Source organism: Ahaetulla prasina, chromosome 2, assembly GCF_028640845.1.
Source record: "Ahaetulla prasina isolate Xishuangbanna chromosome 2, ASM2864084v1, whole genome shotgun sequence".
NCBI classification, from domain to species: domain Eukaryota; kingdom Metazoa; phylum Chordata; class Lepidosauria; order Squamata; family Colubridae; genus Ahaetulla; species Ahaetulla prasina.
In genome coordinates this window covers 83,423,718-83,439,876 of record NC_080540.1, presented here as the reverse complement: position 1 = coordinate 83,439,876, position 16,159 = coordinate 83,423,718, and the positions used below count along the sequence as shown (strand labels likewise).

Here is a 16,159-nt window from a genome sequence, read left to right as displayed (position 1 = left end):
TAAGGGACTCAGGATGAAAGGCTGTTATTCCGAGATCACATCTGGATTATTGAGCTGGTTGAGGTACAAGGAAGTTCCTTTATAGTTGCAAAGGGAGAGAAGGAAAGATTGGTCAACTCTGCTATGAAGCGGGGTAGACACAGCTCTGTAAGGAGATGTAGTGGGAGACTGTTGAAGTGGAAGGCAGAGCTCCAAACTGATTTCCAGCCTCAAGGCTACATCTTGGGAGCCAGGTGATAGACAGTTGGAGATTTCAGTCCCAAAGTATTAATAATTAATGTCAGAACTATTTCAAATAAAAATCACCTTCATTTATAATTTGTTAGTGGACAAGAAGGCATGCCCATATAAAGGAAATGTCAATATAATTAAACAGGCAGATAAGGAAATCAATTCTGTTATTCTTACCTGGAGATCTGATGCCCAGCATACAGCAGCAGTCCAGTTAGAAAATACAGATAGAGTTGAACCAGGTGTTGTCTGGGCAAGGTTAGGAGCACAACACTTAAGATATAACCTGAATAAGAAATTGAAATAATACAGGGTTAACTATAGAAATCCTTACTGAATGATTTTCAGTCATTTGTGTGAGGATGTCATGACATCTACTATGAACCTCCATGCCTCCCCTGTCTCATTATTGATACTTAGCCTCTACACACGAAGACCCAAGCATTACCCAAGCTTTTGGATGAACAGCACCTCCACCTTGCTAGGATTAAGTTTAGCCTTTTTGTTCCTATCCAGTCCCTCACAACTTTCAGAAACTGAATTAAGGCCTCAATTGTATCTTTAATTAGACTCACACCTAGGATTCATGTCTCCCAGTAGTTTTAAATAGATATTGAAAAGTTTACTATGGATTTTTTTAAAAAAAACCAAATGACCTCTCTATCACCAATTTCACCTCTCCCATTTCCAGCATTATTGATTGGAACTGCCTGTTCAAAAAGGAATGGAACCACACCCTCTCAATATTTGCATGCAATGCTATCCTTCCCAAATCTTGTAGTGGTCCAGTTGATACCAGGAATGTGGGTCTCAAATGCTGCTAAGAAGTGCAGAAGGAGTGTACTGTAGTTTACTATTGCATATCATCTGCCAGAGTGACCAATGAAATTCAGATTCATGACTATGTTTGAACCATGACTGAAAGGGGCCCAGATCATGCATTTTGCACTCAGATCCTTGAAATTCTGCAACTCATGCCCCACTAGTTTCTCTAAGACTTTCCCTAAAAACAGAAAGTTGGATATTGGGCAGAAGTCATCAAGTATGGTTGAACCCAGAGTTGGCTTCTTTAGAAACCATCAAACCATTACCTCCTTCAAGACAGCTGAGACAAAGGAAGAGAGATTCTCCTAGGGTCACAAGAAACAGTTTACTTGAGAGTGGTAATATCCAATATTTGGGGTGGACATTCATAACTGCTCCTCCACCCTTCCTTCCATCTTTACCACAAATGTGATAAAAGTGAACTCTTATCCATTAAAAGTTTAGGCTATTCGGTTCAATGCTTAATTTCAACGTCAGTCTAAGATACCAACAAGTTCTATTTGAGGGATAACAGTTTTCCCTTGCTGTGCAACCTGTTAAAAAGTACAGATAGAGTTGAACCAGGTGTTGTCTGGGCAAGGTTAGGAGCACAACACTTAAGATATAACCTGAATAAGAAATTGAAATAATACAGGGTTAACTATAGAAATCCTTACTGAATGATTTTCAGTCATTTGTGTGAGGATGTCATGACATCTACTATGAACCTCCATGCCTCCCCTGTCTCATTATTGATACTTAGCCTCTACACACGAAGACCCAAGCATTACCCAAGCTTTTGGATGAACAGCACCTCCACCTTGCTAGGATTAAGTTTAGCCTTTTTGTTCCTATCCAGTCCCTCACAACTTTCAGAAACTGAATTAAGGCCTCAATTGTATCTTTAATTAGACTCACACCTAGGATTCATGTCTCCCAGTAGTTTTAAATAGATATTGAAAAGTTTACTATGGATTTTTTTAAAAAAAACCAAATGACCTCTCTATCACCAATTTCACCTCTCCCATTTCCAGCATTATTGATTGGAACTGCCTGTTCAAAAAGGAATGGAACCACACCCTCTCAATATTTGCATGCAATGCTATCCTTCCCAAATCTTGTAGTGGTCCAGTTGATACCAGGAATGTGGGTCTCAAATGCTGCTAAGAAGTGCAGAAGGAGTGTACTGTAGTTTACTATTGCATATCATCTGCCAGAGTGACCAATGAAATTCAGATTCATGACTATGTTTGAACCATGACTGAAAGGGGCCCAGATCATGCATTTTGCACTCAGATCCTTGAAATTCTGCAACTCATGCCCCACTAGTTTCTCTAAGACTTTCCCTAAAAACAGAAAGTTGGATATTGGGCAGAAGTCATCAAGTATGGTTGAACCCAGAGTTGGCTTCTTTAGAAACCATCAAACCATTACCTCCTTCAAGACAGCTGAGACAAAGGAAGAGAGATTCTCCTAGGGTCACAAGAAACAGTTTACTTGAGAGTGGTAATATCCAATATTTGGGGTGGACATTCATAACTGCTCCTCCACCCTTCCTTCCATCTTTACCACAAATGTGATAAAAGTGAACTCTTATCCATTAAAAGTTTAGGCTATTCGGTTCAATGCTTAATTACAACGTCAGTCTAAGATACCAACAAGTTCTATTTGAGGATAACAGTTTTCCTTGCTGTGCAACCTGTTAAAAAGTACAGATAGAGTTGAACCAGGTGTTGTCTGGGCAAGGTTAGGAGCACAACACTTAAGATATAACCTGAATAAGAAATTGAAATAATACAGGGTTAACTATAGAAATCCTTACTGAATGATTTTCAGTCATTTGTGTGAGGATGTCATGACATCTACTATGAACCTCCATGCCTCCCCTGTCTCATTATTGATACTTAGCCTCTACACACGAAGACCCAAGCATTACCCAAGCTTTTGGATGAACAGCACCTCCACCTTGCTAGGATTAAGTTTAGCCTTTTTGTTCCTATCCAGTCCCTCACAACTTTCAGAAACTGAATTAAGGCCTCAATTGTATCTTTAATTAGACTCACACCTAGGATTCATGTCTCCCAGTAGTTTTAAATAGATATTGAAAAGTTTACTATGGATTTTTTTAAAAAAAACCAAATGACCTCTCTATCACCAATTTCACCTCTCCCATTTCCAGCATTATTGATTGGAACTGCCTGTTCAAAAAGGAATGGAACCACACCCTCTCAATATTTGCATGCAATGCTATCCTTCCCAAATCTTGTAGTGGTCCAGTTGATACCAGGAATGTGGGTCTCAAATGCTGCTAAGAAGTGCAGAAGGAGTGTACTGTAGTTTACTATTGCATATCATCTGCCAGAGTGACCAATGAAATTCAGATTCATGACTATGTTTGAACCATGACTGAAAGGGGCCCAGATCATGCATTTTGCACTCAGATCCTTGAAATTCTGCAACTCATGCCCCACTAGTTTCTCTAAGACTTTCCCTAAAAACAGAAAGTTGGATATTGGGCAGAAGTCATCAAGTATGGTTGAACCCAGAGTTGGCTTCTTTAGAAACCATCAAACCATTACCTCCTTCAAGACAGCTGAGACAAAGGAAGAGAGATTCTCCTAGGGTCACAAGAAACAGTTTACTTGAGAGTGGTAATATCCAATATTTGGGGTGGACATTCATAACTGCTCCTCCACCCTTCCTTCCATCTTTACCACAAATGTGATAAAAGTGAACTCTTATCCATTAAAAGTTTAGGCTATTCGGTTCAATGCTTAATTTCAACGTCAGTCTAAGATACCAACAAGTTCTATTTGAGGGATAACAGTTTTCCCTTGCTGTGCAACCTGTTAAAAAGTACAGATAGAGTTGAACCAGGTGTTGTCTGGGCAAGGTTAGGAGCACAACACTTAAGATATAACCTGAATAAGAAATTGAAATAATACAGGGTTAACTATAGAAATCCTTACTGAATGATTTTCAGTCATTTGTGTGAGGATGTCATGACATCTACTATGAACCTCCATGCCTCCTGTCTCATTATTGATACTTAGCCTCTACACACGAAGACCCAAGCATTACCCAAGCTTTTGGATGAACAGCACCTCCACCTTGCTAGGATTAAGTTTAGCCTTTTTGTTCCTATCCAGTCCCTCACAACTTTCAGAAACTGAATTAAGGCCTCAATTGTATCTTTAATTAGACTCACACCTAGGATTCATGTCTCCCAGTAGTTTTAAATAGATATTGAAAAGTTTACTATGGATTTTTTTAAAAAAAACCAAATGACCTCTCTATCACCAATTTCACCTCTCCCATTTCCAGCATTATTGATTGGAACTGCCTGTTCAAAAAGGAATGGAACCACACCCTCTCAATATTTGCATGCAATGCTATCCTTCCCAAATCTTGTAGTGGTCCAGTTGATACCAGGAATGTGGGTCTCAAATGCTGCTAAGAAGTGCAGAAGGAGTGTACTGTAGTTTACTATTGCATATCATCTGCCAGAGTGACCAATGAAATTCAGATTCATGACTATGTTTGAACCATGACTGAAAGGGGCCCAGATCATGCATTTTGCACTCAGATCCTTGAAATTCTGCAACTCATGCCCCACTAGTTTCTCTAAGACTTTCCCTAAAAACAGAAAGTTGGATATTGGGCAGAAGTCATCAAGTATGGTTGAACCCAGAGTTGGCTTCTTTAGAAACCATCAAACCATTACCTCCTTCAAGACAGCTGAGACAAAGGAAGAGAGATTCTCCTAGGGTCACAAGAAACAGTTTACTTGAGAGTGGTAATATCCAATATTTGGGGTGGACATTCATAACTGCTCCTCCACCCTTCCTTCCATCTTTACCACAAATGTGATAAAAGTGAACTCTTATCCATTAAAAGTTTAGGCTATTCGGTTCAATGCTTAATTTCAACGTCAGTCTAAGATACCAACAAGTTCTATTTGAGGATAACAGTTTTCCTTGCTGTGCAACCTGTTAAAAAGTACAGATAGAGTTGAACCAGGTGTTGTCTGGGCAAGGTTAGGAGCACAACACTTAAGATATAACCTGAATAAGAAATTGAAATAATACAGGGTTAACTATAGAAATCCTTACTGAATGATTTTCAGTCATTTGTGTGAGGATGTCATGACATCTACTATGAACCTCCATGCCTCCCCTGTCTCATTATTGATACTTAGCCTCTACACACGAAGACCCAAGCATTACCCAAGCTTTTGGATGAACAGCACCTCCACCTTGCTAGGATTAAGTTTAGCCTTTTTGTTCCTATCCAGTCCCTCACAACTTTCAGAAACTGAATTAAGGCCTCAATTGTATCTTTAATTAGACTCACACCTAGGATTCATGTCTCCCAGTAGTTTTAAATAGATATTGAAAAGTTTACTATGGATTTTTAAAACCATATTGATCTGTGTAATATCAAAAGCGCCATTCATAAGCAAATATAAATTTTAAATGAGTAAATTTTCTATTTGTAACATAAAAGTACTGTATTTTTCAGAGTATAAGATGCATCCCCGTCCCAAAAAGAGGGTGAAAATTTGGGTGCATCTTATACCCTGGAAAATGGGGTGTGTGGAGGCAGCAATAGGCTATGGCAATTCCTGCAGCCTGATCTTTGGGAGGCCAATCCAACCGACAATCAGCTGCTTGTACTAATCAGGCTGTGCTGAAGCTGAAGCGGGCTGTTTGCTGCAAGGAGGCAAATTGCTGGGAGGCAGAGGCAGATTTTTTTTCTTCTTGTTTTCCTCCCCCAAAAAGGTAGGTGTGTCTTATAGTCCGGAGCGTCTTATATGCTGAAAAATACGGTACCTTTTCTTTTGCCAAAAATTCATTTTTAAAAGTATCATTAAACCTTGACAAAGTGGAATAATATTGATTACACTCTCCATTACACTGTTCAGTAGCTGAAACATAAACCTATATGTGCCTTTTTTAAAAAACCAAATGACCTCTCTATCACCAATTTCACCTCTCCCATTTCCAGCATTATTGATTGAACTGCCTGTTCAAAAGGAATGGAACCACACCCTCTCAATATTTGCATGCAATGCTATCCTTCCCAAATCTTGTAGTGGTCCAGTTGATACCAGGAATGTGGGTCTCAAATGCTGCTAAGAAGTGCAGAAGGAGTGTACTGTAGTTTACTATTGCATATCATCTGCCAGAGTGACCAATGAAATTCAGATTCATGACTATGTTTGAACCATGACTGAAAGGGGCCCAGATCATGCATTTTGCACTCAGATCCTTGAAATTCTGCAACTCATGCCCCACTAGTTTCTCTAAGACTTTCCCTAAAAACAGAAAGTTGGATATTGGGCAGAAGTCATCAAGTATGGTTGAACCCAGAGTTGGCTTCTTTAGAAACCATCAAACCATTACCTCCTTCAAGACAGCTGAGACAAAGGAAGAGAGATTCTCCTAGGGTCACAAGAAACAGTTTACTTGAGAGTGGTAATATCCAATATTTGGGTGGACATTCATAACTGCTCCTCCACCCTTCCTTCCATCTTTACCACAAATGTGATAAAAGTGAACTCTTATCCATTAAAAGTTTAAGCTATTCGGTTCAATGCTTAATTTCAACGTCAGTCTAAGATACCAACAAGTTCTATTTGAGGGATAACAGTTTTCCCTTGCTGTGCAACCTGTTAAAAAGTACATTCATTTTTAAAAGTATCATTAAACCTTGACAAAGTGGAATAATATTGATTACACTCTCCATTACACTGTTCAGTAGCTGAAACATAAACCTATATGTGCCTTTTTTAAAAAACCAAATGACCTCTCTATCACCAATTTCACCTCTCCCATTTCCAGCATTATTGATTGAACTGCCTGTTCAAAAGGAATGGAACCACACCTCTCAATATTTGCATGCAATGCTATCCTTCCCAAATCTTGTAGTGGTCCAGTTGATACCAGGAATGTGGGTCTCAAATGCTGCTAAGAAGTGCAGAAGGAGTGTACTGTAGTTTACTATTGCATATCATCTGCCAGAGTGACCAATGAAATTCAGATTCATGACTATGTTTGAACCATGACTGAAAGGGGCCCAGATCATGCATTTTGCACTCAGATCCTTGAAATTCTGCAACTCATGCCCCACTAGTTTCTCTAAGACTTTCCCTAAAAACAGAAAGTTGGATATTGGGCAGAAGTCATCAAGTATGGTTGAACCCAGAGTTGGCTTCTTTAGAAACCATCAAACCATTACCTCCTTCAAGACAGCTGAGACAAAGGAAGAGAGATTCTCCTAGGGTCACAAGAAACAGTTTACTTGAGAGTGGTAATATCCAATATTTGGGGTGGACATTCATAACTGCTCCTCCACCCTTCCTTCCATCTTTACCACAAATGTGATAAAAGTGAACTCTTATCCATTAAAAGTTTAGGCTATTCGGTTCAATGCTTAATTTCAACGTCAGTCTAAGATACCAACAAGTTCTATTTGAGGGATAACAGTTTTCCCTTGCTGTGCAACCTGTTAAAAAGTAGAATTTACAAGTCTATTGTTTCAGTGGGCACATTTTTCTTTTCAATAAACTATGTTATCTATTTTGGAAAACAGTCTGAGTTCTAGAAAAATAAGTGCACCAAGACCCAACTTCTGAATAGGAAGTTTATTTCCAGCCCTAGTTCCTGTAATAATTGCTGATGGGAAACAAAACACAATGTTATTTTTTCTTCAGAAATCTAATTTCTTTTAATGATCAAGGAAGCCTTGATTAGACCTCCTGGGTAGGTCAGCCCAACAAAATAAAACAAGACTTACAAAATATAACTGATCTTTTTTGAACTATTAGCCTAAACTGTCATTCATCATTACTTCAATTTTCTAACTCCAACAATAGTAAAACTAATTGAGAAAGCAGCTGATTATGTACCCTTGAGAACATTTTACAGACAAAAAATCCCACTTAATATGTCACTCAGTCTCAGTATACATGCTTTGCTTCAAGTGTGAAGTATTCAGTCACCAATCAAATAAAGCTCTTTACTTTAAAATGGCGAACACTATTTCAACTAAGGATATTAGGGATCTTAAAAATAGAATAGCCACAGAAGGACATTTGTAAAAAAAGAAGATACCCAAAAGACTTTCTTTGCTTTTCCTTAAAGACATTTCACTTCTCATTAAAGAAGCTTCTTCAGTTCTGACTGCATGTTGGGTAATTGAAGGATTTATACAATTCAGTCAGAACTGAAGAAGCTTCTTGGATGAGAAGCGAAACATTTTCAAGAAAAAACAAAGAAAGTCCAGTTGCCTCTTGAAAATGCACCTTTGGGAAAACCATGACCTGGATGGCTGACATTCTCCATAGACAAGATACTAAAAAAGCCACATATTTGGGGGCTAGATGGTGAAATGCAATCTATAGGAGTCAAATAACTTTTGGGCATATTTTCTTAGTTTAATTCTTAGTTTAGATGCCCAAGAGTAAATAAAATACCACAAACTCCAGAGCAGAATAGGAAAAGCTAGTATTAGACCTGCCTCATTCTGCATCCCTCCTTAAAATAAATGATTTAGACGGATTCAAATGAGGGGTGAAATGCTCCTGGTTCGAACCAGTTCGGCCGATCCAGTAGCGATGGTGGTGGGTGGTTTGGAGAACTAGTAGCAAAAATCCCTGCCCCCCTCCCCGCCCATGCCCTGCTAGGCCAGGTGATCGTCAAAGCCTTTTTTTTATTTTTAAAAGCATTTTTTACAACCTCTTCAGCCTAAGAGATTGTAAAAAATGCTTTTAAAAGGTAAAAAAAAGATTGTGCGCCACAGCTGATCACACACACCCCGTGCGCTGCTCTACTTACCCCACGCCTCCTTTTGGCGTGCACTGAGCATGCGCACCTCGCATTTGGTGCGTGGTTCACATGCACAGCCAGCGAACCGATAGTAAACCAGTTCTGATTTCACCACTGATTCAAATTTGGGCTACAGGGTCCATCAAGGATTTTGGACCAATATGTTAGAAGAACAAGAAGTTTATTTTTGCCTGCATTATCTCTGACCATTATTTTTTTATGGTTATAATTCATAGATGCTTTCTTTTACTGAATTGATAAAGCATTCTGTATCTACCGGAAAAGAAACTGTGTGGTCAGTTATGTGTGCTTCAACATCACATCTTTGTTCCACGAATTTTATTGGCTATCACTTTGCTTCCAGGTTCAATTTAAGGTGCTGGTTTTAACTTTTAAGCCCCTCATGGCATGGAACCAGGTTATCTGAGGGAATTATCCCTCAGATAACCTGGTTCCTAATTATATCAGCCTGGCCTATTAGATCTGGCAGAGACAGTCTGCTGCAAGAAGTGGACTTTTTCTGCTGTAGCGCCCTGACTTATGGAACATTCCCTTTTCCAAAGTGAGGTTAGTTCCATCCCTCTTAATGTTCCAGAAGTCCCTCAAGATCTGGCTATGTGAACAGAATATGTGTGGTTGACTTTAGGGAACAAGGGGAAGAGATTTGCCTGCAACATAATCAGACAAGTCAAGGAGGAACCCTTGGAGCCTTAGACACTCAGAAAAAAAAACTTAGGAAGGGCACACCCTAATTGAAGTTTGGATCTTTAGACTTGCAAGAGTCAGTTAATGTAGCTTTATTTGTAAAGAATTAGCTCGTCCAATTGTGTTTCCTGTTTAGTTTACCAGGCAGGGCTGATATTATTATCATCAGGTCTAGGGGTCCAAGGGGCTGGTGACATTTTAAGATTGTACTTAATATTTAATTTCCCCTATTCCTTTGGGTTTTAAAAATATTTTAACACTGATTGCTTTATGTTTTTAATAAATCATTTTTATATGTTCATTGTTGTATACCACCCACAGTCACTTTTTGTGAAATGGGTGACCATACAAATTTGATGATTGGTTGGACTGAAGCAAAGCAAAATCTGAACGACAAATTCATTATCTTAACATTTTAATAGTTCGATTGGACCCATTTTAACTGGAAATATTCATTAACTAAACGTAAAGGTAAAGCTAAAGCTAAAGGTGGTTTCCCTATCCAGTCATGTCTGACTGTAGGAGGCAGAGCTCATCTCTGTTTCTTAGTGGAAGAAACTGAGGAAGCTAGTGTTGTCTGAAGACATTACCATAGTCATATGGCCAGGATGACTATATACCAAAGTGCATGGAACGCTGTTATCTTCCAAATGAAGTGGTACCTATTTGTCTACTCGTATTTGCATGCTTTCAAACTGCAAGATGGGCAGGAGTGGGAGCTCACTGTTGCACAGCACTGAGGTCTCAGATCTGGGCTGTCAGTTTTCCAGCTGACAAGCTCAGTGTCTTTGTGCCCTCATCAATTCACTAACTACGTAACTGGATTTACTTTCTGGCAATTAATCTTGGAAAAATCTGAAGGCCCTTCAACTTCATTATGGACCCAATGTCAGCTGAGAAATCTGAACTTCCCTTTCTTTAAAGCACAAAAAGGTAGCAAGCCTATCATAGTCACTAAGTGTGTGGGAACCGTTCAGTAAATATTTCCCATTATGGGCTCACCTTCTGTGCTTGAAACAGCAGTGCCTGCATTTTAACAACCAGCCACAATGGAAAGAGAACAGAAATAGATTGTACAGTGAGTTCCAAGCACCAGAGAAGCACATTAGATCTCATGTGCCTTCTCATTGTGTTAAATAACTAATTTTCTAAAAGGAACTCAAGATAGAGATTGATCATCACATACCAGAGGAGTTCATTCCTCCATGTCATCAGAAAAGAGATGCAAAACCAAATCATAAGATTGGGTGTTCACTTAAAAATAGTTGTACCCTAAAATAAAGCATCCAAAAACTAGATCTGTCATTCAGCCTAATGTTTGCTTAAGCATAAAGCTCACTTGGAGATGTCATTAATCAAGGCTACAATCCTCTGAGAATTTCATGCAGACACAGGCATAGAGCATTTGCTCCTGTGATTGTATTTATATGAGAGAGGTATGTATGTGCAAACATATGCCCATTTGAGGGAATATGACAATCATATCTTTGAACATTGGCAACCAGTGTCACGTGGTATTTATCTTCTCGGTTCTACTCATTTAGAAGGAGGCAATAGAAGAGGTGAACCAGGGATGAAAAGCTTTTAGTTCGTACCGGATCAGCCGATCCAGTAGTGATGGTGGCGGGAGAACCAGTAGCAAAAATCCCTGGCCCCACCCCCGCCTACCCAATGCCCGGTCGCCCGCTTCCCTGCTTGCTATTTCTTTTAAAAAATGCTTTTAAAAGGTAAAAAAGGGCTTTGACGATCCCATCTGTGCTGCCTAATCATTTTTTACTTTTAAAAACATTTTTTTAATAAACTATTCGGCCGAATGGGTTGTAAAAAATGCTTTTAAAAGTAAAAGAAAAGATTGCGCGCCACAGCTGATCACACACACCCGCGCAGTTTCTACTTACTCCATGCCTCCTGTTGGCATGCACTGTGCATGCACGCGCACCTTGCATTTGGTACGTGCATGAGTGTGCGCAGTATGCATGCATAGCCAGCATACTGGTAGTAAACCGGTTCAGATTTCACCACTGAGGTTAACTGGCCATCTTTATCAAGATTCAACTTAGACCCTGAACAATGATTATGTCACTTGCAAAGAATATTCCATTTAAACTGATAATATGGAGAAGTTCAGTTTCTAGAAAATAACAATGCTTTCACCCACTCCTACCTCCTACCTCTATATATCTTTATTACAGCAGGTTATACTACATCTTTTCATACCTCTACAAATGCACAGAGGAGTCCCATGGGCACAAATGATGGAAAAGGGTATCTTGCAGCAGACAGACAAAAGCTGGGAAACAGGGTGTGAGAAAATTGGAAACTGGTTGAGTTGTGATAAGCCAGGACTCGGTTCTTTCAGCTGAAATGTAATAATCCTTTTTGTGCAAGGAAGTTGTTCCCATATCTTAATCACCCCTGAAATTAGAAGACATCTACAGACATTCTTGAATCGAGTTCCACTCTTGCTGACTACACAGGCACAAGTATGCTGTTTTCTTGGCAACAACATGTAAGTGTCTTGCCACTGCCTTCTTCCAGGATGTTTTTCTAATTTCCCAGTCTAGCCTACAGCCCTGGAATTCACTGACAGGCTTCTCATTCACTCAACCAGGGCTGAACCTGCTCAGACAAGGACATTCAAGGGCTTCAAAACTCTGCACTTCTATTCCAATTTAAGAAGGCAGATAGGAGGTTCTAATATAATTTTGATCAAAAGGTTCTTGATATTTAAAATTTATTTAATTATACCAATTTTAATTTTTTTAAAGCAAAAGTAGTCCGAAAGTGGCCTCCCCCAACCAACCAATCAAAAAAGATAAGCAAATATCAACACTCAAAACCATAAAACAAGATTATTACAATAATGGTGGAAACACTTTAATGACATAGCAACACAGGTTGGACAAATATGTCTTTAGCTCATATCAAAAGTCAATCCTAGAGACATTTGATAGCAGACATAAATAAACAAGAAGGGAATCACAACACTGAGAACATTTGTGTCAGTAAGGCTTCCAAATAGTTGCAGAGTAAGTATACAATAATTGAAACATCTGTTGTTAACATCCAAGGTTGTGTGTCGTAAGATGGGTGGCCCAATAATCTTTTAAAATAAATGAATGGCATCTCCACTTCAACTTAACTGCTGAACAAATATATAAAGATGATGATCCAATAGACATCCAGTGTTGTGCCTTGTCCTCCCTCCTCTCCTCAGCCGGCCCCTCCCGTCTACACCCCTGTTATCAGACTCCGAGTCTGATAATGAAGATGAACAGTCTGTCATGCCTCCAGCTCCCGGCCCTGGCCCCATGCCCAGAGAGGATTCCAGGAATGAACAAACAAACCTGATAAACCTCACTCCTACAGCGTGTGAGCAGGAAGCCAGCCATGTGCTAGAATTACTGACAACTGATCCAGCTGAAGAGAATTCAAAGTGGGAGGATCCTCGCTTCCGGAGATCTGAGAGGCGACGCCAGCAGAAGGAAGGGAAGGGCAGGCCTGGATAAATGCTGAGTCATGGAGCCACACCCCACAGCCTATATAAAGGACCTGCTTTTGGCATTCCAACCTTGAGTCAAGCAAAGTCTCATCTAGTTTGCTGCTATCGCTGAAGTCACAACTTGGACTCCTGCCTGCCCTGAGAAACCTCGAAAGAATTTGACAAGCTGCAGAGGCTTCGTTGCCACGCTTGATACGGACACTTCCTAGACCCAGATGTCGGAGGGGGACGACATCCAGGTTACAATTGTACTAACAGGAAACATATGAATTCATAGTTATGAAACCACAAATACTTTCTTGTGAACAACAACTGAATTTGGCTTTGATTATTCATTCATACATTCAATTATACAACCACCCATCCCAAACACATAACATTGAATTTGGCTTTATGCTTCCAATCCTGAAAAAGGCTGTGTTTAAACATATATTCCTTTACTAATGGAAACACTTTGCTCTGGGCTTCCTTTAAACCAGTGGTAGTCAACCTGATCCCTACCGCCCACTAGTGGGCATTTCAGCTTTCATGGTGGGCGGTAGGGGTTTTGACCGATACTGAAGTAGTTTCCTTTTTTAAAAAATTTAATTGACTTTAAAAAAAAATCATAGCATTATTTAAAAACATTTTCATTAGGTTTTCATAAAATTTCCCGTGACAATTTAAATTTCTGAAAATATACTATTTGTATCACCCGCACATAAGTTTAGTTCACGTTACGTAAGTGAAACTAAATGGCACTATAGTGCGACTGCAAACAAAAGAGCCTCGTCTCAGAATAGCTTGCGCATCTCCCCCCACACCACCTAGCTGTAACAGACAAGCAGAGCTGGTAGCTGGCGCCCCCCCACCCAAGCCCAAACCACGATGCGCGAGAGGCATGCTCAGACGACGATACACTTTATAAATCACCATTACTATGGAACGATGGGCGGTTAGAAAATTTTACTACTAACAGAGATACAAAAGTAGGTATAAAAAGGTTGACTACCCCTGCTTTAAACCAAAAAAATTGAAAAGGGAAATTGATATGGATACTTTACTTGATTTAATTTTAAAAATATTAATAGTAATCACCAAATTATTGAAATCAATTTCTGCAGTTTTGAAAAGAATAGGTCACTCAGTCTTCTTGAAATATCCACATCTCCTTCTGTCTCCTTTTCAAGCAGGAGGATCCTCACATTACTGTCAAAATATTTTCCCCAAATCGCTCTTCACAAATTCAGAAAGGGGTGAGTATCCAGAATATGTGCAGTGCCACACACAATAATCACAGCAGTAAATGTTTTCCCATATTTAAACACAAAGTACTGCAGGTGATTAATTACAGACAGCAAGAGGAAAACACAGAGCGAATACATGCACTCTCGCAAATCCCTTAGATATAAAAATATTTACATGCATTTATTTATGAGGTCTATTTTTAGCTCATGCTGTAAAATCCTGTGTATCTTCATGGAATTCTAAAACTAAAATTGTTTGAGTATGTTTAGCAGGAAAAGCAAAATTTTCACATTCTTCCCTATCTTAGGGCAGTGTGTGTGTGTGTGTGTCTGCTTAGTTTGGTAAAATCTTCCCTAATCAGGAACTGGAAGAACTGAAAAGTGTGCATGCTCATCTTGATTGAGTAACGGATTTCTACACCATCAAAACAGATACATGTGAATGAAGTTTATCTAATAGAAAAGATATCCATTTGCCACAAGATTCAACTTTTGGGATGCGTTATTTACCAGTAAGTCTTAGTTAAAAAAGCAGAATATTTTGAATGTTTTAATAAAGCTCTTTTGGAGGGTAAACTTTATGCCAAGTTTAAAGGTGCTACAAAAGTTAAATATCTACAGGTAATCTTCACCTAATGAGCCTAATTGGGACTAGAAATTCCATTGCTAATTGAAGTGGTTTTTAGATGAAACATCACATGATTACATTGCTTAGTGATGGCAGTTCTAGTCCTCCCAGTTGCAGTTGTTAGGCAAGGACCGTGCTGTCATTAGGCAAAGTCCTCAGTTTTGCCCTGCCAGGATCGCCTTGCTAACATTTCCCCCACTAACATTATGTCTTGCTCCCCCACCCCCACTTATCTGTTAACAGTTAACTGGAGAAATAAATTTCACTGTCTTTTGGATTCTTGAGGGGATTCTTTTTATAGTTTAATATATTTTTTAAAATATGTTTTTAGTTCTATAAAAATGGATGGTGTAAGCCAAGAAAACAGTAAGTAAAACATAAACACAATCACAGTTTCACTTAGTGATCACTCCTTTTAATAACTGAGTTTTAAAAAATTGGGATAGTTAACTCCGCGGTGGCTCAGTGGCTAAGACACAAAAAAAATAGTAGACACACAGAGTATATATGCTAGAAAAATAATGAAACCGGAAATACATTTCTACACAGGGATTCTTAAGAAAAGCTGTCATGAACGTTGATGAAAATAAACATTGAAGAGTATTTTTTTAAATAGAGCCATGCTCTAATTGAGATGTGAGCTTACCCCAATATGCTAAACAGTGGATTTATCCAAGAGAGCTGTGCTGGTGAAGAAGGTGAAAGAAAGTCAGCAATAATGCAAATTGGAGGTATGCTTTCCACCCACATCCAGCACAACTCCCACTAAATCCTGCTCCATCATTCATCCTGGCACCATGGAGCCAAGCAGTCAGGAAGCCAAAAAAATGACATTGCCTTTATCTTCAATCTGACTTCACTTTGAAATCTGTATTATGTCCAGCAACAATAGTACAACACTAGCTGAGAAAAAGAAAAATGCTTCCCTGTTCCTCTGCCACCCTGCTTTGCTTCCCTGCTAATTCTGGAGGGTAATTTTTCCTTCTATGACCAACATGGAATGCAGCAAGACAGTCAAGGTAGAATTGGTTGTTCCACCCCTTCTTCATAGAAGGTCTTGACAGAAAGCCTTATAAATACTAGCCTGGCACAAAGAATGGTCTTCTACTCTCTTTAGTTGACAGGGAAACACTATGCTAACATTCTTCTTCCCTTCCCTCCCCATTCACTATAACTCATTATTTCATGCCACAAGAATATTCCTGGTAACTTTTCAAAGCTGCTTTCTAGAGCT

At 39.2% G+C, this 16,159-nt stretch overlaps 1 protein-coding gene across 2 annotated transcripts in view; it reads right to left on the bottom strand.

The window, feature by feature from the left end:
• Positions 1-16,159, bottom strand: part of RNF145 (ring finger protein 145) — an 82,458-nt gene that overhangs the window by 44,726 nt on the left and 21,573 nt on the right. The window contains exon 2 of one of the 2 annotated variants that reach the window (XM_058166597.1): positions 409-517. The exons of the other annotated variant lie outside the window; for it this stretch is intronic. Within the exon in view, the coding sequence (XP_058022580.1) occupies positions 409-517 (109 nt within the window). The remainder of the gene's footprint in view (positions 1-408; positions 518-16,159) is intronic. 2 annotated transcript variants of the gene reach the window in all.